Source organism: Bubalus bubalis, chromosome 3 (genome assembly GCF_019923935.1).
Source record: "Bubalus bubalis isolate 160015118507 breed Murrah chromosome 3, NDDB_SH_1, whole genome shotgun sequence".
Classification (NCBI taxonomy): Eukaryota; Metazoa; Chordata; class Mammalia; order Artiodactyla; family Bovidae; genus Bubalus; species Bubalus bubalis.
Genome location: NC_059159.1, coordinates 130,681,744 through 130,700,214, shown reverse-complemented (window position 1 = coordinate 130,700,214; position 18,471 = coordinate 130,681,744). Strand labels below are relative to the sequence as shown.

The 18,471-nt window shown below is 52.5% G+C and overlaps 1 protein-coding gene and 1 long non-coding RNA gene across 2 annotated transcripts in view; one reads left to right on the top strand and one right to left on the bottom strand.

Annotated features, from left to right (window-relative positions):
- GFRA2 (GDNF family receptor alpha 2) overlaps positions 1 to 11,608 on the top strand; it is a 105,224-nt gene extending 93,616 nt beyond the window's left edge. The window contains exons 8-9 of the mRNA XM_025281819.3: positions 9,455 to 9,508; positions 10,201 to 11,608. Of these exons, the coding sequence (XP_025137604.1) occupies positions 9,455 to 9,508; positions 10,201 to 10,323 (177 nt within the window). The 3' untranslated portion in view covers positions 10,324 to 11,608. The remainder of the gene's footprint in view (positions 1 to 9,454; positions 9,509 to 10,200) is intronic.
- Positions 11,609 to 15,443: 3,835 nt separating this feature from the next.
- Positions 15,444 to 18,036, bottom strand: LOC123332881. The gene is made up of 2 exons (XR_006550037.1): positions 17,900 to 18,036; positions 15,444 to 16,975 (listed from the first exon to the last, which is right to left on the bottom strand). It is a non-coding gene; the product is annotated as an uncharacterized LOC123332881 (long non-coding RNA).
- Positions 18,037 to 18,471: the final 435 nt, after the last annotated feature.

Sequence of the window (18,471 nt, the reverse complement as noted above, 5' to 3'; positions counted from 1 at the left end):
GTAATAAGTCCTGGAGAGCTGGCTAGAGCCATGTGACTGTAGTTGACGTGTTGTATGGGTACTTGAAACTTGCTAAGACTTTAGATGTGCAGACCTTAGGTGTGCTCAGCACAAAAAAGAAATCAAACAAACAAGGTAATGGTAGAGGTGTGAAGTGATGGATGTGTTGACTGACTCATGGTGAATATTTCATAGTACTTATGTGTATTGGATTGTGCATCTTAAATATATACAACATTTTTTGGCTATGCCTCGAGCGTTGTGAGATCTTAATTCCCTGACTAGGGATCGAACTTGGGCCTCCTGCAGTGGAAGTGCAGAGTCGTGACCATTGGACCATCAGGGAATTTCCAAATATATGCAATTTTTGATGGTCTGTATAACCTCAGTAGGGCTTCCTTGGTGGCTCAGTGGTAAAGAATCTGCCTGCAATGCAGGAGCCCCAGGTTTGATCCCTGGGTTGGGAAGATCCCCTGGAGGAAGAAATGGCAACCCACTCCAGTGTTCTTGCCTGGGAAATCCCATAGACAGAGGAGCCTGGTGGGCTGTAGTCCATAGGGTTGCAAAGAGTTGGACAGGACTGAGTAACTAACACTAACACTAACCTTAGTACCGCCAGAGATAAAGAGCATCAGGCTTTCAGAGTCCTGAGATGAGACCTGAGCAGGGATGGGGCCCGGCAGAGGCATCCAGGCCCCTTGGGCATCCCCTGCTGGTGCCCGTCCTGGTTGGGAAGCCCGCTCCCTCTTCCCTTCCTCGTGGACACCCGACCTCCAAGTGCCCTCAGGCCTGCGCAGCGTGGCCCCTGCACGCCCCGCTCCCCTCCGTTAGGCCACCCCTCCTGACTGGGGCTGCGGCGTGCACGTCACCCTTGGGCAGCTCCTAATCACGCTGAACATGCTTCAGCGGCTGCTGGCGGGGCTCGGGCCGCTCCACAGACGGTCACCAGCTCAATTTCATGCTAGAGCAACGGGCAGCTCGGCTGGTGGGGCTGTGCCACCTGTCAGGTGACCAGGCTCTGGTCTGGTCCCCAGGTCCCTCTGGGCACTGCCAGCCTTCCTCTCCAGCCCCTCGGGGCTGGCTAACCTGGGAGATGCCCACTCAGGGGGCCGTGGACCCTCCTTAAGCCTCTCAGAGAGTCACCGCAGGCATGGAAAAGTTCAAAGCTGGGGTCTCATGTCTGCCGCAGTCCTCTACAATGACTCCGACTCCATTTTCTACCCGTTTCCCTCCAGTACTTTGCTGAACCATTGGCTGGTTTCTTTCAGCTCCAGCTTGGGGCTGCAGGCTCACTGTCTGGGGTCTCATCTTACACTCGGTTTGATTACAGGGCGGTTAATGCATGATCTCTATGGAAGACGATGTGTATGAGGAACCTTACCTATATGTTAGCTGCTTTGAATCCTGGGGTGCAGGGAGCTGTCTGGCTGGGGGATCCTCCAGGCCTGTCTCCCGTAGACCCCCTTAGGTCTATTGACTAAGTCACTCTGGGAAGGACAGCATGGGTGGCCTTCCCAGGAGAGGGACCCATCCATCACCATCCCTACACCCCCATTTCTTCTCTCAGAAACTGAAAGGGAAGTGCTTTTTTTCTTGTTTTTAAATTTTTTGGTATGTGGGATCTTGTCCCACCAAGGATTGAACTCACACCCATTGCAGTCGAAGTGTGGAGTCTTAACCACTGGACTGCCAGGAAGTCCCTCTGATTCTGCTTTAGTCTTTTAAAGACTACTGTTACTACTGGAAGTGCTGAGTGAATAAGGCTGCCTCTCTGCCCTTAGCTTGGCTGGATGCTGGTGTGGGTGGTCTGTCCTTCCTCAGCTCTTCTAGCTTGGAGGGGCTCTGTGGTGGCCCTTGGGAATGACTGCAACCCATGGCAACATAAGGGAGTCTCTGATTGAGGGCAGAGATGGGGAGCTGAGCCGGGGAGGGAGAGGAAAGCTGTGCATCCCAGACACCCCTGGAGAGAGAGGTGAGGTTATTTAACTGTCCTCCTCCTCCACAGGTGGATCCTGGGGGAAGCCTTAGGGACCCTCTTCACTGACTCAGAGATGCAGCCAGCTGGTGACCCTGCATGAGTGATTGGATGTCAGGAGTGAAGGGCTCTCAGAGCTGCTTCCCAAACCTCAAAGCGGGGAAGCCCAGTGAGGACAGTGACTTGTCCCAGCCTCTGCCTTCCGGACAGCTTTCTTCTGGCTGCACTGTGCTGTCACCTTCCCTGTATCTGCTCCCCCAGAGGACTTTCCCACAGTGGGGGCGGGGTCTGGGGACAGAGGAACTCTTGTCCCCGTGGAGGGCTGCTGAACAGAAACGTGGGGGTTTTAGGTACCAGAGAGGAGCTGGCAGCCGGGCAGACCCCGAGCTGGCCCTCTGTCTGGGGTCCTTGATACTGTCTAGAGTCTGGCTCTTATATGTTTCCACTCCTGGCTGTGGTCCCCTCTCCCGGTGGCCCTGCCAGCCTAGTGCTCTCTGGAGCTTGGAGAAAGTGCAGCAGGATCTGCAGAATGGTATCTCCTTCTGTCCCTGCTCTCTCTCTCTCACACACACACACACATCCCCAGTGTGAATTCCGTCTCTTCTACCCAATGGTCCCTACAGTGGAGAATCCATAGGAGGCTGTTCTACCTCGTACCCTCATCCAGGGCCCTTTGTTTCTGAAGCCCATGGTGTACCCCCTAGTGTAGGCCCAAGGTCCAGGCTGAGCAAGATGCTGGCCCTTGAACTTGTCAGTCCCTCTGAGTGGAGGGTGTCTCCCTCCCCTCTCTTCAGCTCTCTGCCTTTGAATCCTCCTTGGATGCTGTCCCTTGGGTGGTCTCCTGACTCAGCTCTGGCCAAGCTGCCTTCTCCTTGCTTAGGGCTCCTGTTTGACACCCTCTGGCCCCCATCAGGATGTGTTCTGCTCCCCCAACCAGACGAGCATCCCTGGAGGACAGGAGCTGCATTGCCCCTTTAGTTATTGTTGAGTCACTAAGTTGTATCCAACTCTTTGAGACCATGGACTGCAGCTTACCAGGCTTCCCTGTCCTTCACCATCTCCCGGAGCTTGCTCAAACTCATGTCCGTTGATGCCATCCAACCATCTCATCCTCTGTCACCCTCCTTCTCCTCCTGTCCTCAATCTTTCCCAGCATCAGTCTTTTCCAGTAAGTTGTCTCTTTATACCAGGTAGCCAAAGTATTGGAGCGTCAGCTTCTGCATCAGTCCTTTGAATGAATATTCATGGTTGATCTCCTTTAGGATTGACTGGTTTCATCTCCTTGCTGTCCAAGGGACTCTCAAGAGTCTTCTCCAACACCACAGTTTGAAAGCATCAATTCTTCGATGCTCAGTCTTCTTTATGATCCAACTCTCACATCCATAAATGACTACTGGAAAAATCGCCCCCTTGGTAGCCCTTACAATCAAGTGCCTAGCACCTGGCATCAAGTGGATGCCCCACACAGGTTGACAAAAAGAGCCCAGGGTCCTGAGCATTCAATTTGTGGGAACTTCCAGCTCTCTGTTCTAGAAAATGGTCTGTTTTGTTGCAGGCAACTTGATTCAGCTTCCCTCCCTCTCATTGGTGCCTTCTGTGTGCTGTGAGGTATGAAGGGGAAGTCTGTCAAGGGTGCAGGAGGATTGGGTAGCAGGCTGTCCTGTCTGCTGTGGTGTGATGGAGCTGCACCAGGGTGGCGCAGTATGGGCAGGGCACACTGGCAGTGGGTTCCCACTGTCCCTGGACTTGGTTTGTTTCTAGTGTCCTTGGCATTCCCCGTGGGTGGCTCTGGGCCAGTTTGCAGGGCCCCATCAGGTCACCTGGAGTCTCATCTTCCCCAGGGCTGCAGGACCTTAGTAACGGACTTTCTCCTTTGCATTCCTTGTCTCTATCAGCCAGTTTCTGCTCTCACTCTTGCTACTGCCCATGAAATTTGGGGGAATTAAAAATGAGTTGATGGGCTTGCCAAGAGTCCCACCTCCATCTCCCCCTCCTCCTCCCTATTCTCTGGATGGTTCTCTTACTGGGCACACAGGCCTGTGGCCATCAGAGCATGGGCCCCAGAGGCCCATCAGTGTTTCTGTATGCCTATTATGCATATATTTCACCCATCCAAGTACTAACCAGGCCCAACCCTGCTTAGCTTCTGAGATCAGACAAGATCAGGCAGATTCAGGGTGGTATGGCTGTAGACAGTATATTTCTTATTTACAGACTCGGCCCAATTCAAAGCTTTGAGAGGCTAACATATTTCTTCTTTTCATCTCTTTCTTGTAGTCATTCATTTATTCATCCATCAGTGCCTTCACTCATTTATTGAACATAAATTCACCGCATGTCACTCTGTTGCAGACACTGAGGCTGACCAGCATGTGAGGCCTGTACCTTGGTCCTTATACTGGTGGGAGGGTCAGAGTGCATGCTGGCTCAGAGAATTATGGGGCAGGAAGTGATGGGCACACCAAGGGACAGATAAGGCGTTATGGGATCCAGAGGAGGAAGCTGCTTTGGAAGCACAGAACTCATGGAGCAGGTGGACCTTGCTCCTGGGCCAGGAGGAATAGGGAGAATTGATGGATGATGTAGGGATGCAAACACATGGAATGGGGAGGAGTGGGAGAGAAGGGAGCCAAGGCAGGGAGTCAGAACAGTGCAGAGCAGCTGAGGAGGGGCTCTGCTGCCGAGTCTGGCCTGCTGCCTGTTTGGATAAATCAGGTTTTACGGAACATGGCCCCACCCAGTTGTCACATATGGTCCATGTGCTGTAGGCAGAGTTGTGTTGGGATGGACGTGATGGCCGGCAGAGCTTAAAATCGTAATTCTCTGACCCTTTGTAGAAACATCTCCCCCTGACCTTTGAAAGTGAAAGTGAAAGTTGCTCAGTCATGTCTGACTCTTTGCGAACCCATGGACTATATGATCCATGGAATTCTCCAGGTCAGAATACTAGAGGGGGTAGCCTTTCCCTTCTCCAGGGGATCTTCCCAACCCAGGGATTGAACCCAGGTCTCCTGCATTGCAGGTGGATTCTTTACCACCTGAGCTACAAGGGAAGCCCAAGCATACTGGAATGAATAGCCTATCCCTTTTCCAGTGGATCTTCCCAACCTAGGAATCAAACCGGGGTCTCCTGCATTGCAGGCAGATTCTTTACCAACTGAGCTATCATGGAAGCCCCCTGACCTAAAGGAACACAGATCATGAGTTTGTGAGAACACAGAGTTCTGGTAGGGGAAGGAGCGGGTGGTGAGTCAAACCTGATTTGCAGGATGAAGTGGTGACTGTGAAGAGGTTGCTGAGCTTTTGAACTGGGATGTCGTGATGCGAAGTGTGATTTGGGAAGATAATCTGACAGCAGGTGGAGATTGATTGTCAAGCGAAGGAGACTGGGGAACTGTTAGCAGATCTTTGCGACAGTCAGTGATAGTCGATAGTCATCAGTAAGAAAGGAGGGCTTGTATTAGGGAGGTGGCAGGGAAGGGAGGATGAGGAGTTCCTGGGCATGTGTAGGGGAGGCACTGAGGCCAGGGGCACTGAGATTGGAGGCAGGGGGTGGGGTGGGGAGGGTGGAGGCAGGAACAGAAGCAGGAGACAGGATCGGCCAGTTGCAGCCAGAAGTTTTCCCGTAGAGGTGGTGGTGGTGGTGACTGCTCAGATTCCATGGACTGTAGCCTGCCAGGCTCCTCTGTCCATGGAATTCTCTAGGCAAGAATACTGGAGTGGGTAGCCATGCCCTCCTCTGGGGGATCTTCCTGACTCAGGGATCAAACCCCGGTCTCCTGCATTGCAGGTGGATTCTTTACCATCCAAGCCACCAGGGAAGCCCTTCCCATAGAGACAACACTATATTTGGTCCCTTGCGCCTGGGCCGGACCCACAAGACCCTGGGACTGCCAGATGTAGCTTTGGGAGTGTGGATAGAGGTGGCCAGAAAGATGAGGAAGGCAATAGTTTCCTTCCAACTTCCTGGGCAAAGGGCCTCTGTGGGAGAAATTTCTAGAAGGATGAACCTTATCTCTGCTGCCATCCTCTTCCCTCCCTGTTGCCAAGATTATCGGCTGAGATGGACATCAAAGGTGGCCTTGGTGGGTTGTGGCCTCAGAGGACAGCCTGCAGCGTGATTGCCGGGGGGGGCTTGGGGAGAACACAGACTCTCCCTTCCCCCCCGCCTTAGCTGAACTGGTATGGAGTTGACTGTGTGGGTGTTTATTTCTCTCATCGGGCTGTGAACAGGGCTGTGACTCATTCATCTTTGGAACCGCCTGTGGGGAGCAGTGGGAGAGTTAATGATGAGGGAGGTGGTGAATTTGAGCCTAAGCCTTGGCCATTGGGTAGTGGAACCTCTGTAGCTCTACATCTCCTCCATCCGCCACTGGCAGAAAAGGTCGGCTGACCAGCAAAAACCTGCACTGTTCTGTGTGCCTAGGACTGAGGATGGGGGGGATGTCTTGGGCTTACCCCTGGGGGAGGCTACTGGAACCTTCATGCCTTCACTATCTTCTCTGGGTTTTCTGGAAGTCAGGTGGCAGGGTGGGATATCCATGGGGCTGGGGCTTCTCCCTGGCTTTGCTTCCAGAGCTGGGGTAGCCACAGTCCACCACCTAAACCCAGTCTCACCCTGCAGCCCCAGTCCTGGGAGTGTGCTGGATGCAGGCTCCGCTTGGCTCTGAGTGATGCTTGGAGGTTAAGGGGGCTTTAACTTGTCTATGCAGAGGAAGTAGCAGCCCACTCCAGTATTCCTGCTGGGAAGATCCTATGAACAGAGGAGCCTGGCAGGGTACAATGCATGGGGTCACAAAGAGTCAGACACGACTGAGTGAGCACACACATACACATACTTGGCTTTGCTGTGCCATATGCGTGGTCTCATGTATCTTCACGGTGGGTCAGTGAGGTTTGCTTGACTGTAGATCACTATCTTATAGACGAGGAAGCTGAGGTGCCAGTAGATGAAGGGATTCGCCTGGGGTCAGTGGCTGAACCAACTGGAGCCTTGGGCTGTGGTCTCTGGGGCCCTTCCTTCCTTGGATAACAGGGCTCATCCATAGCAGGGACACCAAGGTTTAGGACCCTGCAGTCTAAAAGGGGAAGGCTGGGATGGGTCTCTGAGGACAGCATCTATCAGCTGGATTTTGCAGCACATGAAGGCAGTTCTTGAGGACAGCCAGAGGAAGCCCAGTGTGTCACTGGGCCTCTCAGCACACGCTCACTGTGGGCCAAGTCAACCCTAAAGCCTGCCTGGCAGAAATGCCATTGGCTCAGAAGGGCTTGGGCAAGTTCTGTGGGTGATGGATCCCAGGTGGGTCACTGATAGAGCCTGAGGAGGGTCCTGTCCTGATCTTTATGGGGCCAATCCTTCCCCCACCAAGTCCCTGTGGCCCCACCAGAGACCACACACTGAGCGGGAGACCACACACTGGGTTGGAGTCCTTTGGCCCTGGCCCTGGGAGATGGCATCCCTTTCTCACAATGACATGGGTCTGAGGAGGGGGTGAAGGGCCCTCTCCTATTCCTTCCCCTTCCCCTCTTTTTCCTCCCCTTCCCCTGCTCCCTCTCCTCCTCCTCTGCTCCCCCCCCCCCACCCCCCGGCTGTCAGTTCCCTCTTCCCCCTTCTACTCTACTCTCTCCCTCCCTCCCTCTGCTCCTTCCCTCCCCTTCTTCCTTGCCCGATGCTCGCATCTCCTTGGACACTTGATCCTGGGCAGTAGAATCCAGTCCCTGGATCCTGTAGAGCCTTTGAGCAGACACCCTTCTGCAGAGTCCCTGGTTGGTGGCTTGGCCGGGCTAGATCTTGGCACTTGCTGCTCCTGGTGCTGTGGTCTTAAACAGGATCTTCCTAGGTCTTGTCCCTGGTTCCACCTCGGCTGTGCTCATTGTCACCATGATCACATCTCCTCCATCAGTAGTGACTCTGCTCTTGGCTGGGGCCTTTGTGTGACAGCTGGGGCCTTGTTTAGCTGACCAGATGCCCTGTAATGTTTAAGGTATTATTAGTACTTCTGGCCAGAAGCAGTGATTTAGGCATAATTTCTTGGGCTTTCCAGTTGCTTCTGGTGGCCAGAGCCAATGGCCAGGATAGAATCATCACACTCCCAGCTGGTTCCCATGGATCACTATTACGATAATGGCAACAAAAGGCTGATTTCATGCACACCCTCTGGTTCTCATTCCTCACCTGGACCACAGAGCTCCCAGGTGCCAGACATCTGTTTCAGAGGAATGGCTAACACCTGATACCATGGCCAGATGCCTGCCTAACCAGCTCCAGTGGCAGACATCACTAATCAATCACAGCTGTCTTCCCCATGAGCCCAGTGAGAGGACTCATGATCTTTCTGGAGCTGGCACTCAGGTGTCAGTTCTGATCTGCAGCATTCATTCATTCATTCTCATCTATTCAGTCACAGACTTGTTAATGGATGACAGTTAACAAATGTTAACTGAGTACAGTAAGTCCCCTACATACGAACCTTCAGGTATCAAACTTCCAAAAATGTGAATGTGTGTTCATATGTCTAGTCATGTAAGGTGTAGGTGAAATTGCAGCTTGCTCTCCATCTCCTATTGCTGCTGATCCTTCATTTCTACCATCTCCCATCTCCTCACCCTTCTGCAGGCAGTAACTCTTCTTGCCTATTCGCTCAGTCCCTGCCCCTGTATGCCAGCTCTTGTACTATATTACTGTACTTTTCAAGGTGCTGAACTGTGAGATTAAAAATGTTTATTTTTGTGTGTTTGCTTATTTTTATGTATTATTTGTATGAAAAGTATAAACCTATTACAGTACAGTACTGTATGACCGACTCATTGGAAAAGACCCTAATGCTGGGAAAGATGGAAGGCAAAAGGAGAAGGGATGAGATGGTTAGATAGTGTCACTGACTCAATGAACATGAATCTAAGAAAACTCTGGGAGACGGTGAAGGACAAAGGAGTCTGTGTGCTACAGTCCATGGGATTGCAAAGAGTCAGTCACAACTTTGCAACTGAAGAATAACAACAACCGCATAGCCGAGTTAGTTGGGTACCTAGGCAAACATTGTTGGACTTAATGAACAAATTGGACTTAGAAACGTGTTCTCAGAATGGAACTTGTTTGTATGTAGGGTACTTACTGTGTAATGTTTATTGAGCTGCTGTTATGCAAGGAAAAAAAAAGTATGGTCCTTGCCTCGTCAAGTGGAGCTCTGAATGTGGTAGTCAAACCTGGGAGCACCTTATCACTCTATGATGCTGTCAGTTGGAGGGCAGAGTTAGAGCTCTCTTCTTCAGGAGCCCAGAGGAGACAGGACTTAATCACTGCGGGTATCAGAGGAGGGCACAGGTCCCTGTGTTGCCAGTGCTCTTTCTGTGTACCCTGCGATGCCAGCAGTGGATGGCACGGCTGCGAAATGTGGGATCCCATCTGAATCTGGGGACAAAGCCTGGCCAGAGACCCAGCCATGTGACCCACCCTTACTAGTGCCTTCTCTCCCACAGGAGCAGGGGCTGAAGGCCAATAACTCCAAAGAGTTAAGCATGTGCTTCACAGAGGTGAGTGAGGGGCAGAGTTGGGGTGGGTGCAGGGGCTGAGCAGGGAGGGGGGTTGTTTTCTAGGTGAGGCTTGGACTTGGAGCCCCCAGATTCCATAACACAGGCTGGGCTAGCTCAGCTTCCAGGCTGCCTGAACCAGGGTGGGCGCTCACTCTGTGGGGGGTGAGGATGGGTGTAGAAGTTACTGCCAGGGCTTTTCCTTGTCTCTTGAGGGAATTACTCAGGCTGCTCTGAGGCGAGATCCTGGCAAGCTCCTCCTGACTCTATAGACATGTGCACCCAGCAGCCTGCTCTGTGCTGGTTCTGGGACACTCCACAGAGGTGGAGAGATGGAAAAGGACCTGGGCCCTTCCTTGAGGGAGACCCAGCACAGGACTATATCTATGTGCATGCTAAGTCGCTTCACTCGTGTCCGACTTTTGGCGACCCCATGGACTGTAACCCACCTGGCTCCTCTGTCCATGGGATTTCCCTTGTAAGAATACTGGCATGGGTTGCCATTTCCTTCCCATGCAGCGTCTCCTGCGGGGACCCTAACCCTAACTCTTCTCCAGGGGATCTTCCTCATCCAGGGATTGAACCTGGGTCTCCCTCATTGCAGACAGATTCTTTACTATCTGAGCCACCAGGGAAGCCCAGCCCTACTGACTCATTTGTCTTTTTCTCTGCTTCTCTCTCCTGCTTGGCCGCAGCTCACAACCAATATCATCCCAGGGAGTAAAAGGGTGATCAAACCTAACTCAGGCCCCCGCAGAGCCAGACCGTCGGCTGCCTTGACTGCTGCATCCTTCCTGATGCTGAAGCTGGCCTTGTAGGCTCTGGGGATCCCATCGGGAGATTTCTGAAAGCTACACGGATGAGAACACCCGCCTGACAAAATGGAAACACACACACACACACACACACACTTCGCAAAAAAAAAAAAAAAAAAGATGTTTTTTCCCACTTTGTCTCTGAATCTGTCTCCTCCCAGGTTTCTTCTTTGGAGGTTTTTCTAAACCAAACAGACAAGCAGGCGGGCAGCCTGAGAGCTGGCCCAGAGGCCCCACTGGCCGGGGAAATCCCGTGTCGAGTAGGGCACACGGCAGGTCTAGAGATGCCCTTCACTTTTCTCTGGGGGTTTTCCTCTCTGGACCCTGCTGACATGAGACCAGACGACACCCCTACTGCCCAGGGACATGGGCGGGGCCAGGATGGCTGCTGTTCTTCTCAAGCTCCTCAGTAAGGGGACCTACTGGGGACTGGCGGGGGGCGTCAGGCAGCAGGGCAGCAAGGCTGGCCCCTGGGGGTCCAGTTGGGCACCGTCAGCACCTCTACTTGGCTTCCAGGATGGAGTTTATTTCGCCTCCCTTCTCTGAGGGCTGGATCTGACCTGTGGATGGGTGTGGTGCTCTCCCCTTGATCCCCACTGTAGTATGGAGGGGAGGGCTGGGCAGCTCCGGGGAGGCTTGTGGAGCCCAACCTGCCTGGGAGACCCTGCTGGGGGTTGGGAGCAAAACTTGGGAACACCTCAAGGCGGCTTCTTCCTCCTTGGTGGCAAAGAACCTCCTTTGAAATCAGAGAGAAATGATTCCTTGTCCACTCCCTTGGTTTCTTGTGGGTCCCTTCGGTGGGTCTCCCTTTGGAGGGAGGGGCCAGGCGCTGAGACTGAGGAGACCACCGTGGGCCGTCTCCCGGCACCACACTCTGGTCTCTGCGACTCCCTCCATCACTCTCCTCCCTGCCTCACTCGCCCACCTTCTCTCTTCTCATTTCTGAGACAAATGCCCACTGCCCTCTGTATGTACATAACGCGCTCCTTTCTCAACATATATGTATATACACATCCGTTTACATATATCGTGTGGTTCCCTCTCCTTTCCTTTTTTTAAGAACCTATGGAAATAATACCCTAACAGATGAGCGAAAATGTATTATTGTAAAATTTATTTTTTTTAATAATGTTGTCTATAACGGGGGAAGAAAAGGAGGTGGGCTCCCTGTGTTTCTGCCCCAGTCGGGCTGACGGGGTCGTGGAGGGGAGTTCCTGATTGGTATCGCGCGTAGCCGAGGCTCCAATAAACGTACTAGGAAGCAGTCTGCCTTCTGCTTCACTCTGGATGTGCTGCCTCCCCTGGTTTGTTCTTGGCCCGGTGCCAACGTCTCTGTTGTTTTCCTGGGGAGCCCTGGGAGAACGTGAGTGTCCACGTGTGCACATGTGTGTCTGTCCATTGTGTGTCCTCGGGGCAGGTACTGGGGCTCTGCATGGACACGATTTTACTTTCCCTGGGTCTGAGTTCCTGGTTGTGCTGAGCCTACTGGTTTGTTCACCTGTCATCTCTTCCCTCCCGTCCTGAACAGGCCAATGCCTGCTGGTCCCAAACTGGAGGAGAATGGAAGTAGCCGTGGGGATGGAGGATGGGAGACAGCCTGATGTCACTTCCCGTGGATGTTTTTGTTTTAAGGATGCGTGCTTGGCCCTGTGAGGTGGCACAGTTGGTCTTCCTGTGGCAACTCCTGTTTTTTTCACGTGGTTGTGAAGGCAGGGACCTGGCCTCCTGGGTCCCAGCCTCTGATGGAGGGGCGATGAGCCAGCCTGCCCTCTTCCCCAGCTACCGCTAGCCTTCCTGTGGGTAGAGCAAGGTGGAATGGCCCTTCAGTTGGGAATCCATGTTCTTTGCAAACAGCAAAGACTGGTTCACTTAGAAGCCTTTGGGGAAGGTGGGCCACAGAGTGGGCGGGGGGTGGGGGACCCAAGAAGTTTTGGGCAGGAACCAAAAGACATTTGAAAGGACAGAAAGCAGAATCTACAAGGTCAGAGTGCTGCCCCCTTTGTGATGAATGACAACAACCATCATCCAACTGGCTGAACTGGGGCCCTGCGCCTATCTCCTGCCCCCTCTTGGGTGTCACATTGTTCAGTCGCTAACTCAGGTCCAACTCTTTGCAACCCCATGGACTGCAGTATCCCAGGCTTCCCTGTTCTTCACTCTGGCATCCTTAATGGGAGATAAGCCCTTGCATCATGGGGAGAGATGATTTCCCCAAAGGAAACAGAGGTGCCTTTATGAAGGAGGAATAGAGGCTGGAGAGCTTTACTGTGACTTAAAACATCTCCCCATTCAGGTATCCCATAGCTAAAATTTTACCATTAAACATTCATTCCTTTGGCTGAGACAATTCCTGTTCTTCATGACCCTCTAAAAATATGTAAATAAAACTGTGAAGAATAAAGTTTTACTATCTTAATGCTAATTAGTTTAATGATTTGAATGGATCTTAGTAACATTAAGACATTTGGGCCTAGACATTGAGATTAAGCTTGGGGGGCAGAGATGGGAAGAGAAGCAGGAAAGATCAAAGCAAGATTGGTAGGGGCCACCACCAGAGAGTCAGAATTACTCTAGGGTTCTTTTGGGGAGTCAAACACATGATGTATAGGCCCACTGTGCCTATACTCCAGAGTCAGCAAAGTCTATAAAATAAGGATTTTTTTTTTTTTTTTTTTGGTCATTAGTCTCATGGGGTTTCCTGATCCGGGGCATGCATCCATTTAGAAGCCTATTTTATTCTGTTTTCTAGGGTCTAGTGTGTTATACAGACTGAAACCCATAAAGATGCTTCTTCCCCCTGGGGGAAGCTTCCAACCTGGGATGATTTTGGTTCTGCTAAGAACCCAGACCTCAGCTTCTGACCTGGCTCTTGCTCCTGCTGCCCTCCTCTCAATGCAGCTAGGACCACTCAGCCAGGCTAAAGGCCCAGCAGAGACCCAAAGTGGTGGTGGGGAATCCAAGGAGGCTGGTTCAGAGGCTCAGAGAACTTGGCATCCAGGGGGCCATGCCCTGGCCCTGGGTGCCCCTAGTGTGTGAGCCTCATGGCTGGGCCCTTGTTTGTTCAGAGATTAGAGACAAAACTGTTACCTTAGTTCTCTGCACCCCAGGCCCTGTTTGGAGCACAGGTTTCCCAGGAAACCCAACCTGGCTCTTGCGAGGCCTTCCGAGGACTTGATCCCCAGGCTCTAGCTGGGCCTGGCTCTCTCCACCAGGCCTTCAAGAGGCCACGCAGCTCAAGGATCAGAAAGAGGATACGTTGAGGCAGACCTTGAATTGAATTCCAAATGTGCTGCTCACTAAATGGGTGGCCATGTTCAATCTAAGCCTCAGTTTCTCATCTGTGTAAGGCAGCCAGTAGCCCTGCCTCCTAAGAGGTTGGGGTTGAATGGAATACCCTGCCAGGACAGTGTTTTGGAAACTGAAGGAGGCAGGCTGGCATGGGGTCCCTGATGGGGCCCAAGGCCAGACCAGAGAGGCTTTGCTCCCAGGGATTCTTGGGAACTCACTGCAGAGTGGGAGCCCCAGACTTTCAACTCTAGCTTTTGGGAATGGGTTCAGAGTCAAAGCACCTTGATGCTTTGTGAGCAGAACCATCTGCCTGTGATTTCCCTGTAGGAAAAAAGGGCTGTCAATATGGAGGGAGTCTGAGGACAAATTCAAGTCCATATTCTATCCTCCAGAAGTCTGGGTATTCCTGGAGAGGGTGTGCAGGGACCTGGATTCTAACTCTGGCTCACCTAGCTAAGTCATTGAGCTTCCCTGAGCTTCAGAAAGGTTGCTCTAGATTGGGGATCAGCAAACTTTTTCTATCAAGGGCCAAGTAATTAATGTAATAGGCTTCTTGGGCTATGCCATTTCTGTTGCAACTACCAACTCAGCCATTGTATTGTAGCTTGAAAACAGCCAGTAGCAATATGTAAGTGATGGAGCTGACTGTGCTCCAATCAAACTGGATTCATTGAAACAGGTCCAGGCTGAAACTGACCCCTGGGTTGCCGTTTGCCCACTGTGTTCTAGATGACCTCTGAGCCCAAGCTCTCAATCCCAGGCTGTCTGACCACAGGGCTTCAGTGGCAGGGAGTGAAGTGGATGATGGGGCTTTAATCACCCTCAGGTGGGTGGAAGACAGGGCAGGTTGCCACTGTGATGGGGAGGTGGAGGCAGGTGAGCTGCCGAAGAGGATGCTTAGGGGAGAGGCCCCACCTCGGGCAGGGGCTATGAGGAATCATCCAGGTAGCCTGTGGGTCATACACCCGCAGGTGTGGTCTGGAGCGAGGCAGCTGCATGGACTGTTCTGAGGTTGTGTCTTGTCTATGGGTTTGAACTTCAGCTGCTCTTAATTCATGCACCCAAGCATCCCACTGGACCCTCAGGAGGGGGCATCACTCCCTGGTTTGCAGGAAGGCATCTGAGGTGGAGCAGGACCTGGGGTCCAGAGCGAGGGAAGCTATTGCTCCATGGGTGGGAGGGGAGAAGGTCACTCGAGAATGCAGAGAAGGCCCAGCAGGGCAGCAGGGCCCCAAGAGCCCCTGCACGGCGATCAGCAAGTCCCTTAACCCAGCTGGGCCCCACTTTCCTCGTCTACAAAGGGAAGGGTCAGAGGCACCGCTCTCTGAGGTTCCCGTCCACAACAGGATTCTGTGATTCTATGACTGCCAGCTATTTCTGAACTCACCAGCCTGGCGCTGAATAACTTGGAAGGAGATGGAATTCATCTCTCTTTCAATAAACACCGCCACTCTGCTTGGTTGCCCCAGTTTTTCACCAAGCATCTTATGCAGAACTGCAGACTGCTGCCTGGGGCTCATTCTAGGGATGGCTGATGGTGGTGCCCCTCACGCTTTGCCTCATTCCCTCTTTTCAGATGACAGTCCACACCCATGGGGGAACACCCATGGAGCCGGCCCTGGCCTCCCTTCCTGGGGAGGGCGCTCTTGAGTCACCACTTTGACCTGGGTCCTGCTGGGCTGTCAGAGGTGACAGATCCTCCTCCACTGGGACCACCCACTGGGCGGAAGTGAGTAATCCTCATCTAACATCTCTGCAGGAGGAGTTTGCGGAGTCACCAGGGCTGGCATGATTCAAGTGCTGAAGCTCTTGCACCCGGAAGACAGGCTTTCAGGAAAACCTCCCCCTTAATTTTTTTCCAAGCCTGCTTGGTGGGCTGACCTCTCTCCCCTCATCCCCTGCCCACCCATGCTCGGGAAGTTGACAATTTAAAATAAAGGCCGTAGCTCTCACTCTCCTGCATTTCAAACCAGAGTCCAGCCTTGTTGGCCAAACAAATCCTTGTAGGATGACACTACGGGCCCAGTCCATCCTTCATTTTTATCCTCAGTGCAAGATGAAAGGCCTTTTATTTTCCAGGGGCCCCAGAAACCTGAAATCACTCTTAATTCTCCCTGTGTTAGAAAGCTGGGTGAGCTCAAGGCCACAGTGACATGAAGGACAAAAAGGCCGGCCCCCCAAAAGTGTATTTGTCTCATTTCTACCTGGGGGGCTGCTGAAATCATGTTTTCTCCCAAAGCGCAGAGACCTGACTTTCTTGATGATCAGAAATGGTCCACAGACGCTGTCATCCCAGGGGACGGTGATGACCCCCTCCAAGAGCCCCTCAAACTCATCCAAGCCCATGCATCTCTCTGTCCAGCCCTAGGGTATCTGTGAAAAAGATAGGGCAGTCTGGGGGAGCAGAGTTGTTGGGCCGCTCTCTGCTGCCGGGGAGGGTGGGACTGAGCTAGCGGTGTGGGCCTCATCACTCTTTGGCACCGGCTGGCTGGTGGGACTTCGTCCCTTCCACCCCATCATCTGTCCCGAGTCTGTCTGGGGAAAGGGGCCCCACTCAGAGAGCAGGCTGGGCCTTCTACCCCAGGCATCGGGGGCGCAGCTCAGTCTGGCCCTGTCCTGGGCATCTCCATTTGGACTCTGGACTCTACATCTCAGAACAGTGGGAGGATTGCGAGTGTCCCCCTGAACAAGTGTAACTGGTCATGTGACTGATTTCCAGTGGGAGATGGGTGTTCTTGGGGATCCCCTCGGGTTCTGTTCATCGTCTGGAGGACCTCTAACTTCCAACCCTGGGGGCTGCTTCCCTAGAAAATCTGCTCCCCTTCTCTCTCCACCCTCTTTGTCAGGCCGGGGCTGTGGCCTCTAAACTCCTTTCCTTACTGTTGAGGCAACTCCTCTACCTTTGATAGGTAGGTGAGGGGTTTTGACCACCGATGTGAGCTCTGGGTTCTGGCTGTGTCCGAGGTTAGCTGATTCCCCGTGGCCATGTCCTGTTAGGAACTCCACTGGGCACATGCTTGGAATCATGATCATTCTCTCCCAGGAACTCTGGTTTTATCCTCCTTCTTTTGAGCCTTCTGCCTGGCTGGCTTTCTCCAGTGTCACCTTCTGGTGAGGGTGTTTTTGTTCAGCATTTGCAGACCCTGGAGAGGTGATGCCTTCTCTCCCAGAGTCCTCTGCTTCAGGTCAGGCTGCTCTTCCTCTCAGTGGCCAGATGCAATTGAGCAGGATCGCAAGGGACCATACCCACGCAAAGTCCCTAAACTGGCTGCCCTGTCGTTACCATCGCATCTGCATGGCTCAGATGGTGAAGCGTCTGCCTGCAATGCGGGAGACCTGGGTTTGATCCCCAGGTGGAGAAGATCCCCTGGAGAAGGAAATGGCAAACCACTCCATTACTCTTGCCTGGAAAATCCCATGGATGGAGGAGCTGGTGAGCAACAGTCCATGGGGTCGCAGAGTCAGACACGACTGAACAACTTCACTTTCATTTCACTGTCTGGTCCAGTCCCTGCTTAGGGTCCTCTCCCTTTCATGGGGAGTGGAGTTGAGAGCAGAAACTATGAGGTTGACGTCAGTACGTTCAGCAGCCTCCTCACTCCTGTAGTTTGTCCAGGTACTGCCATCCCCCACCAGTTTTGGCCTCTTCAGATTTCATTATGCATTTTCTTGCATCCCTCCATCAATCTGGGACCAAATTCCTCTTATTTGAATTAATTAGGGAGTTAGTGAAAGTCTTAGTTGCTCAGTCGTGTCTGACTCTTTGTGACCCCATCGTCTGTCCATGGAATTCTCTAGGCAAGAATACCGGAGTGGTTAGCCATTCCCTTCTCCAGGGGATGTTCCCGATTCAGGGATGGACTTGGGGTCTCCTGCATTGCAGGCAGATTTTTCACTGTCTGAATTGGGGAATTAAGGGAGACTCAGCTAAATGAATAAAAAAATCTAAACTATAGAGTCCTGCTTAACAAATGCAGTATGATGTGTAAAGTAGGTGAGGCCCTTGTAATGGCCTGGGAGGCTGATGAGGTCTGTCCTGGCTGCCTTTCCCACCTCCCCTCCAATTGCTCTTCCCTGCCCACTCTGCTTCAGAGACTGGCCTCATGCTGTTCTTTGACCACACCTGGCTGGCTCCCACCTCAGGGTCCTTGCAGGGGTTGTTCTATCTCTCTCCCCCGCTTCCTTCCTTCAGGTCTCCACTCAGATGTCAGCAAATGAAGAGAGCCTCCCTGTCCAGGGTACTTTCCCTGCCCCCTACTTCAGGACTTCCCAACTTTTCCAAAGCACTTACCACCTTCAGACGGATTATACTACTGTTGTTGTTCGGTTGCTAAGTTGTGTCCAGTGCTTGTGACCCCGTGACAGTAGCATGCCAGGCTTCCCTGTCCTTCCCAGTCTCCTGGAGTTAGCTCAGATTCATGACCATTGAGTCGGTGATGCTATCGAACCATCTCATCCTTTGTTGCCCCCTTTTCCTCCTGCCCTCAGTCTTTCCCAGCATCAGGGTCTTTTCAGGTGAGTAGGATCTTCACATCAGGTGGCCAAAGGATTGGAGCTTCAGCTTCAGCATCAGTCCTTCCAATGCATATTTAAGGTTGATTTTCTTTAGGATTGACTGGTTTCATCTCCTTTCTGTCCAAGGGATTCTCAAGAGTCTTCTCTAGCACCACAATTTGAAAGAATTACTTAGGTGGTTACATACCCTAAGATCTCATTTAAGAGTTAATTTGCTTATTAAACTCCCTTCTGGTGGGTGGAACAAAGAGAGTTAGCCATCGAAGCCCTGTGGATCTCAGCCTGGTTGGAACTGATGATGGGGTTGAAGGGAACCCTGTTGGGAGAGCTTCTTGGAAGTGGATGGAG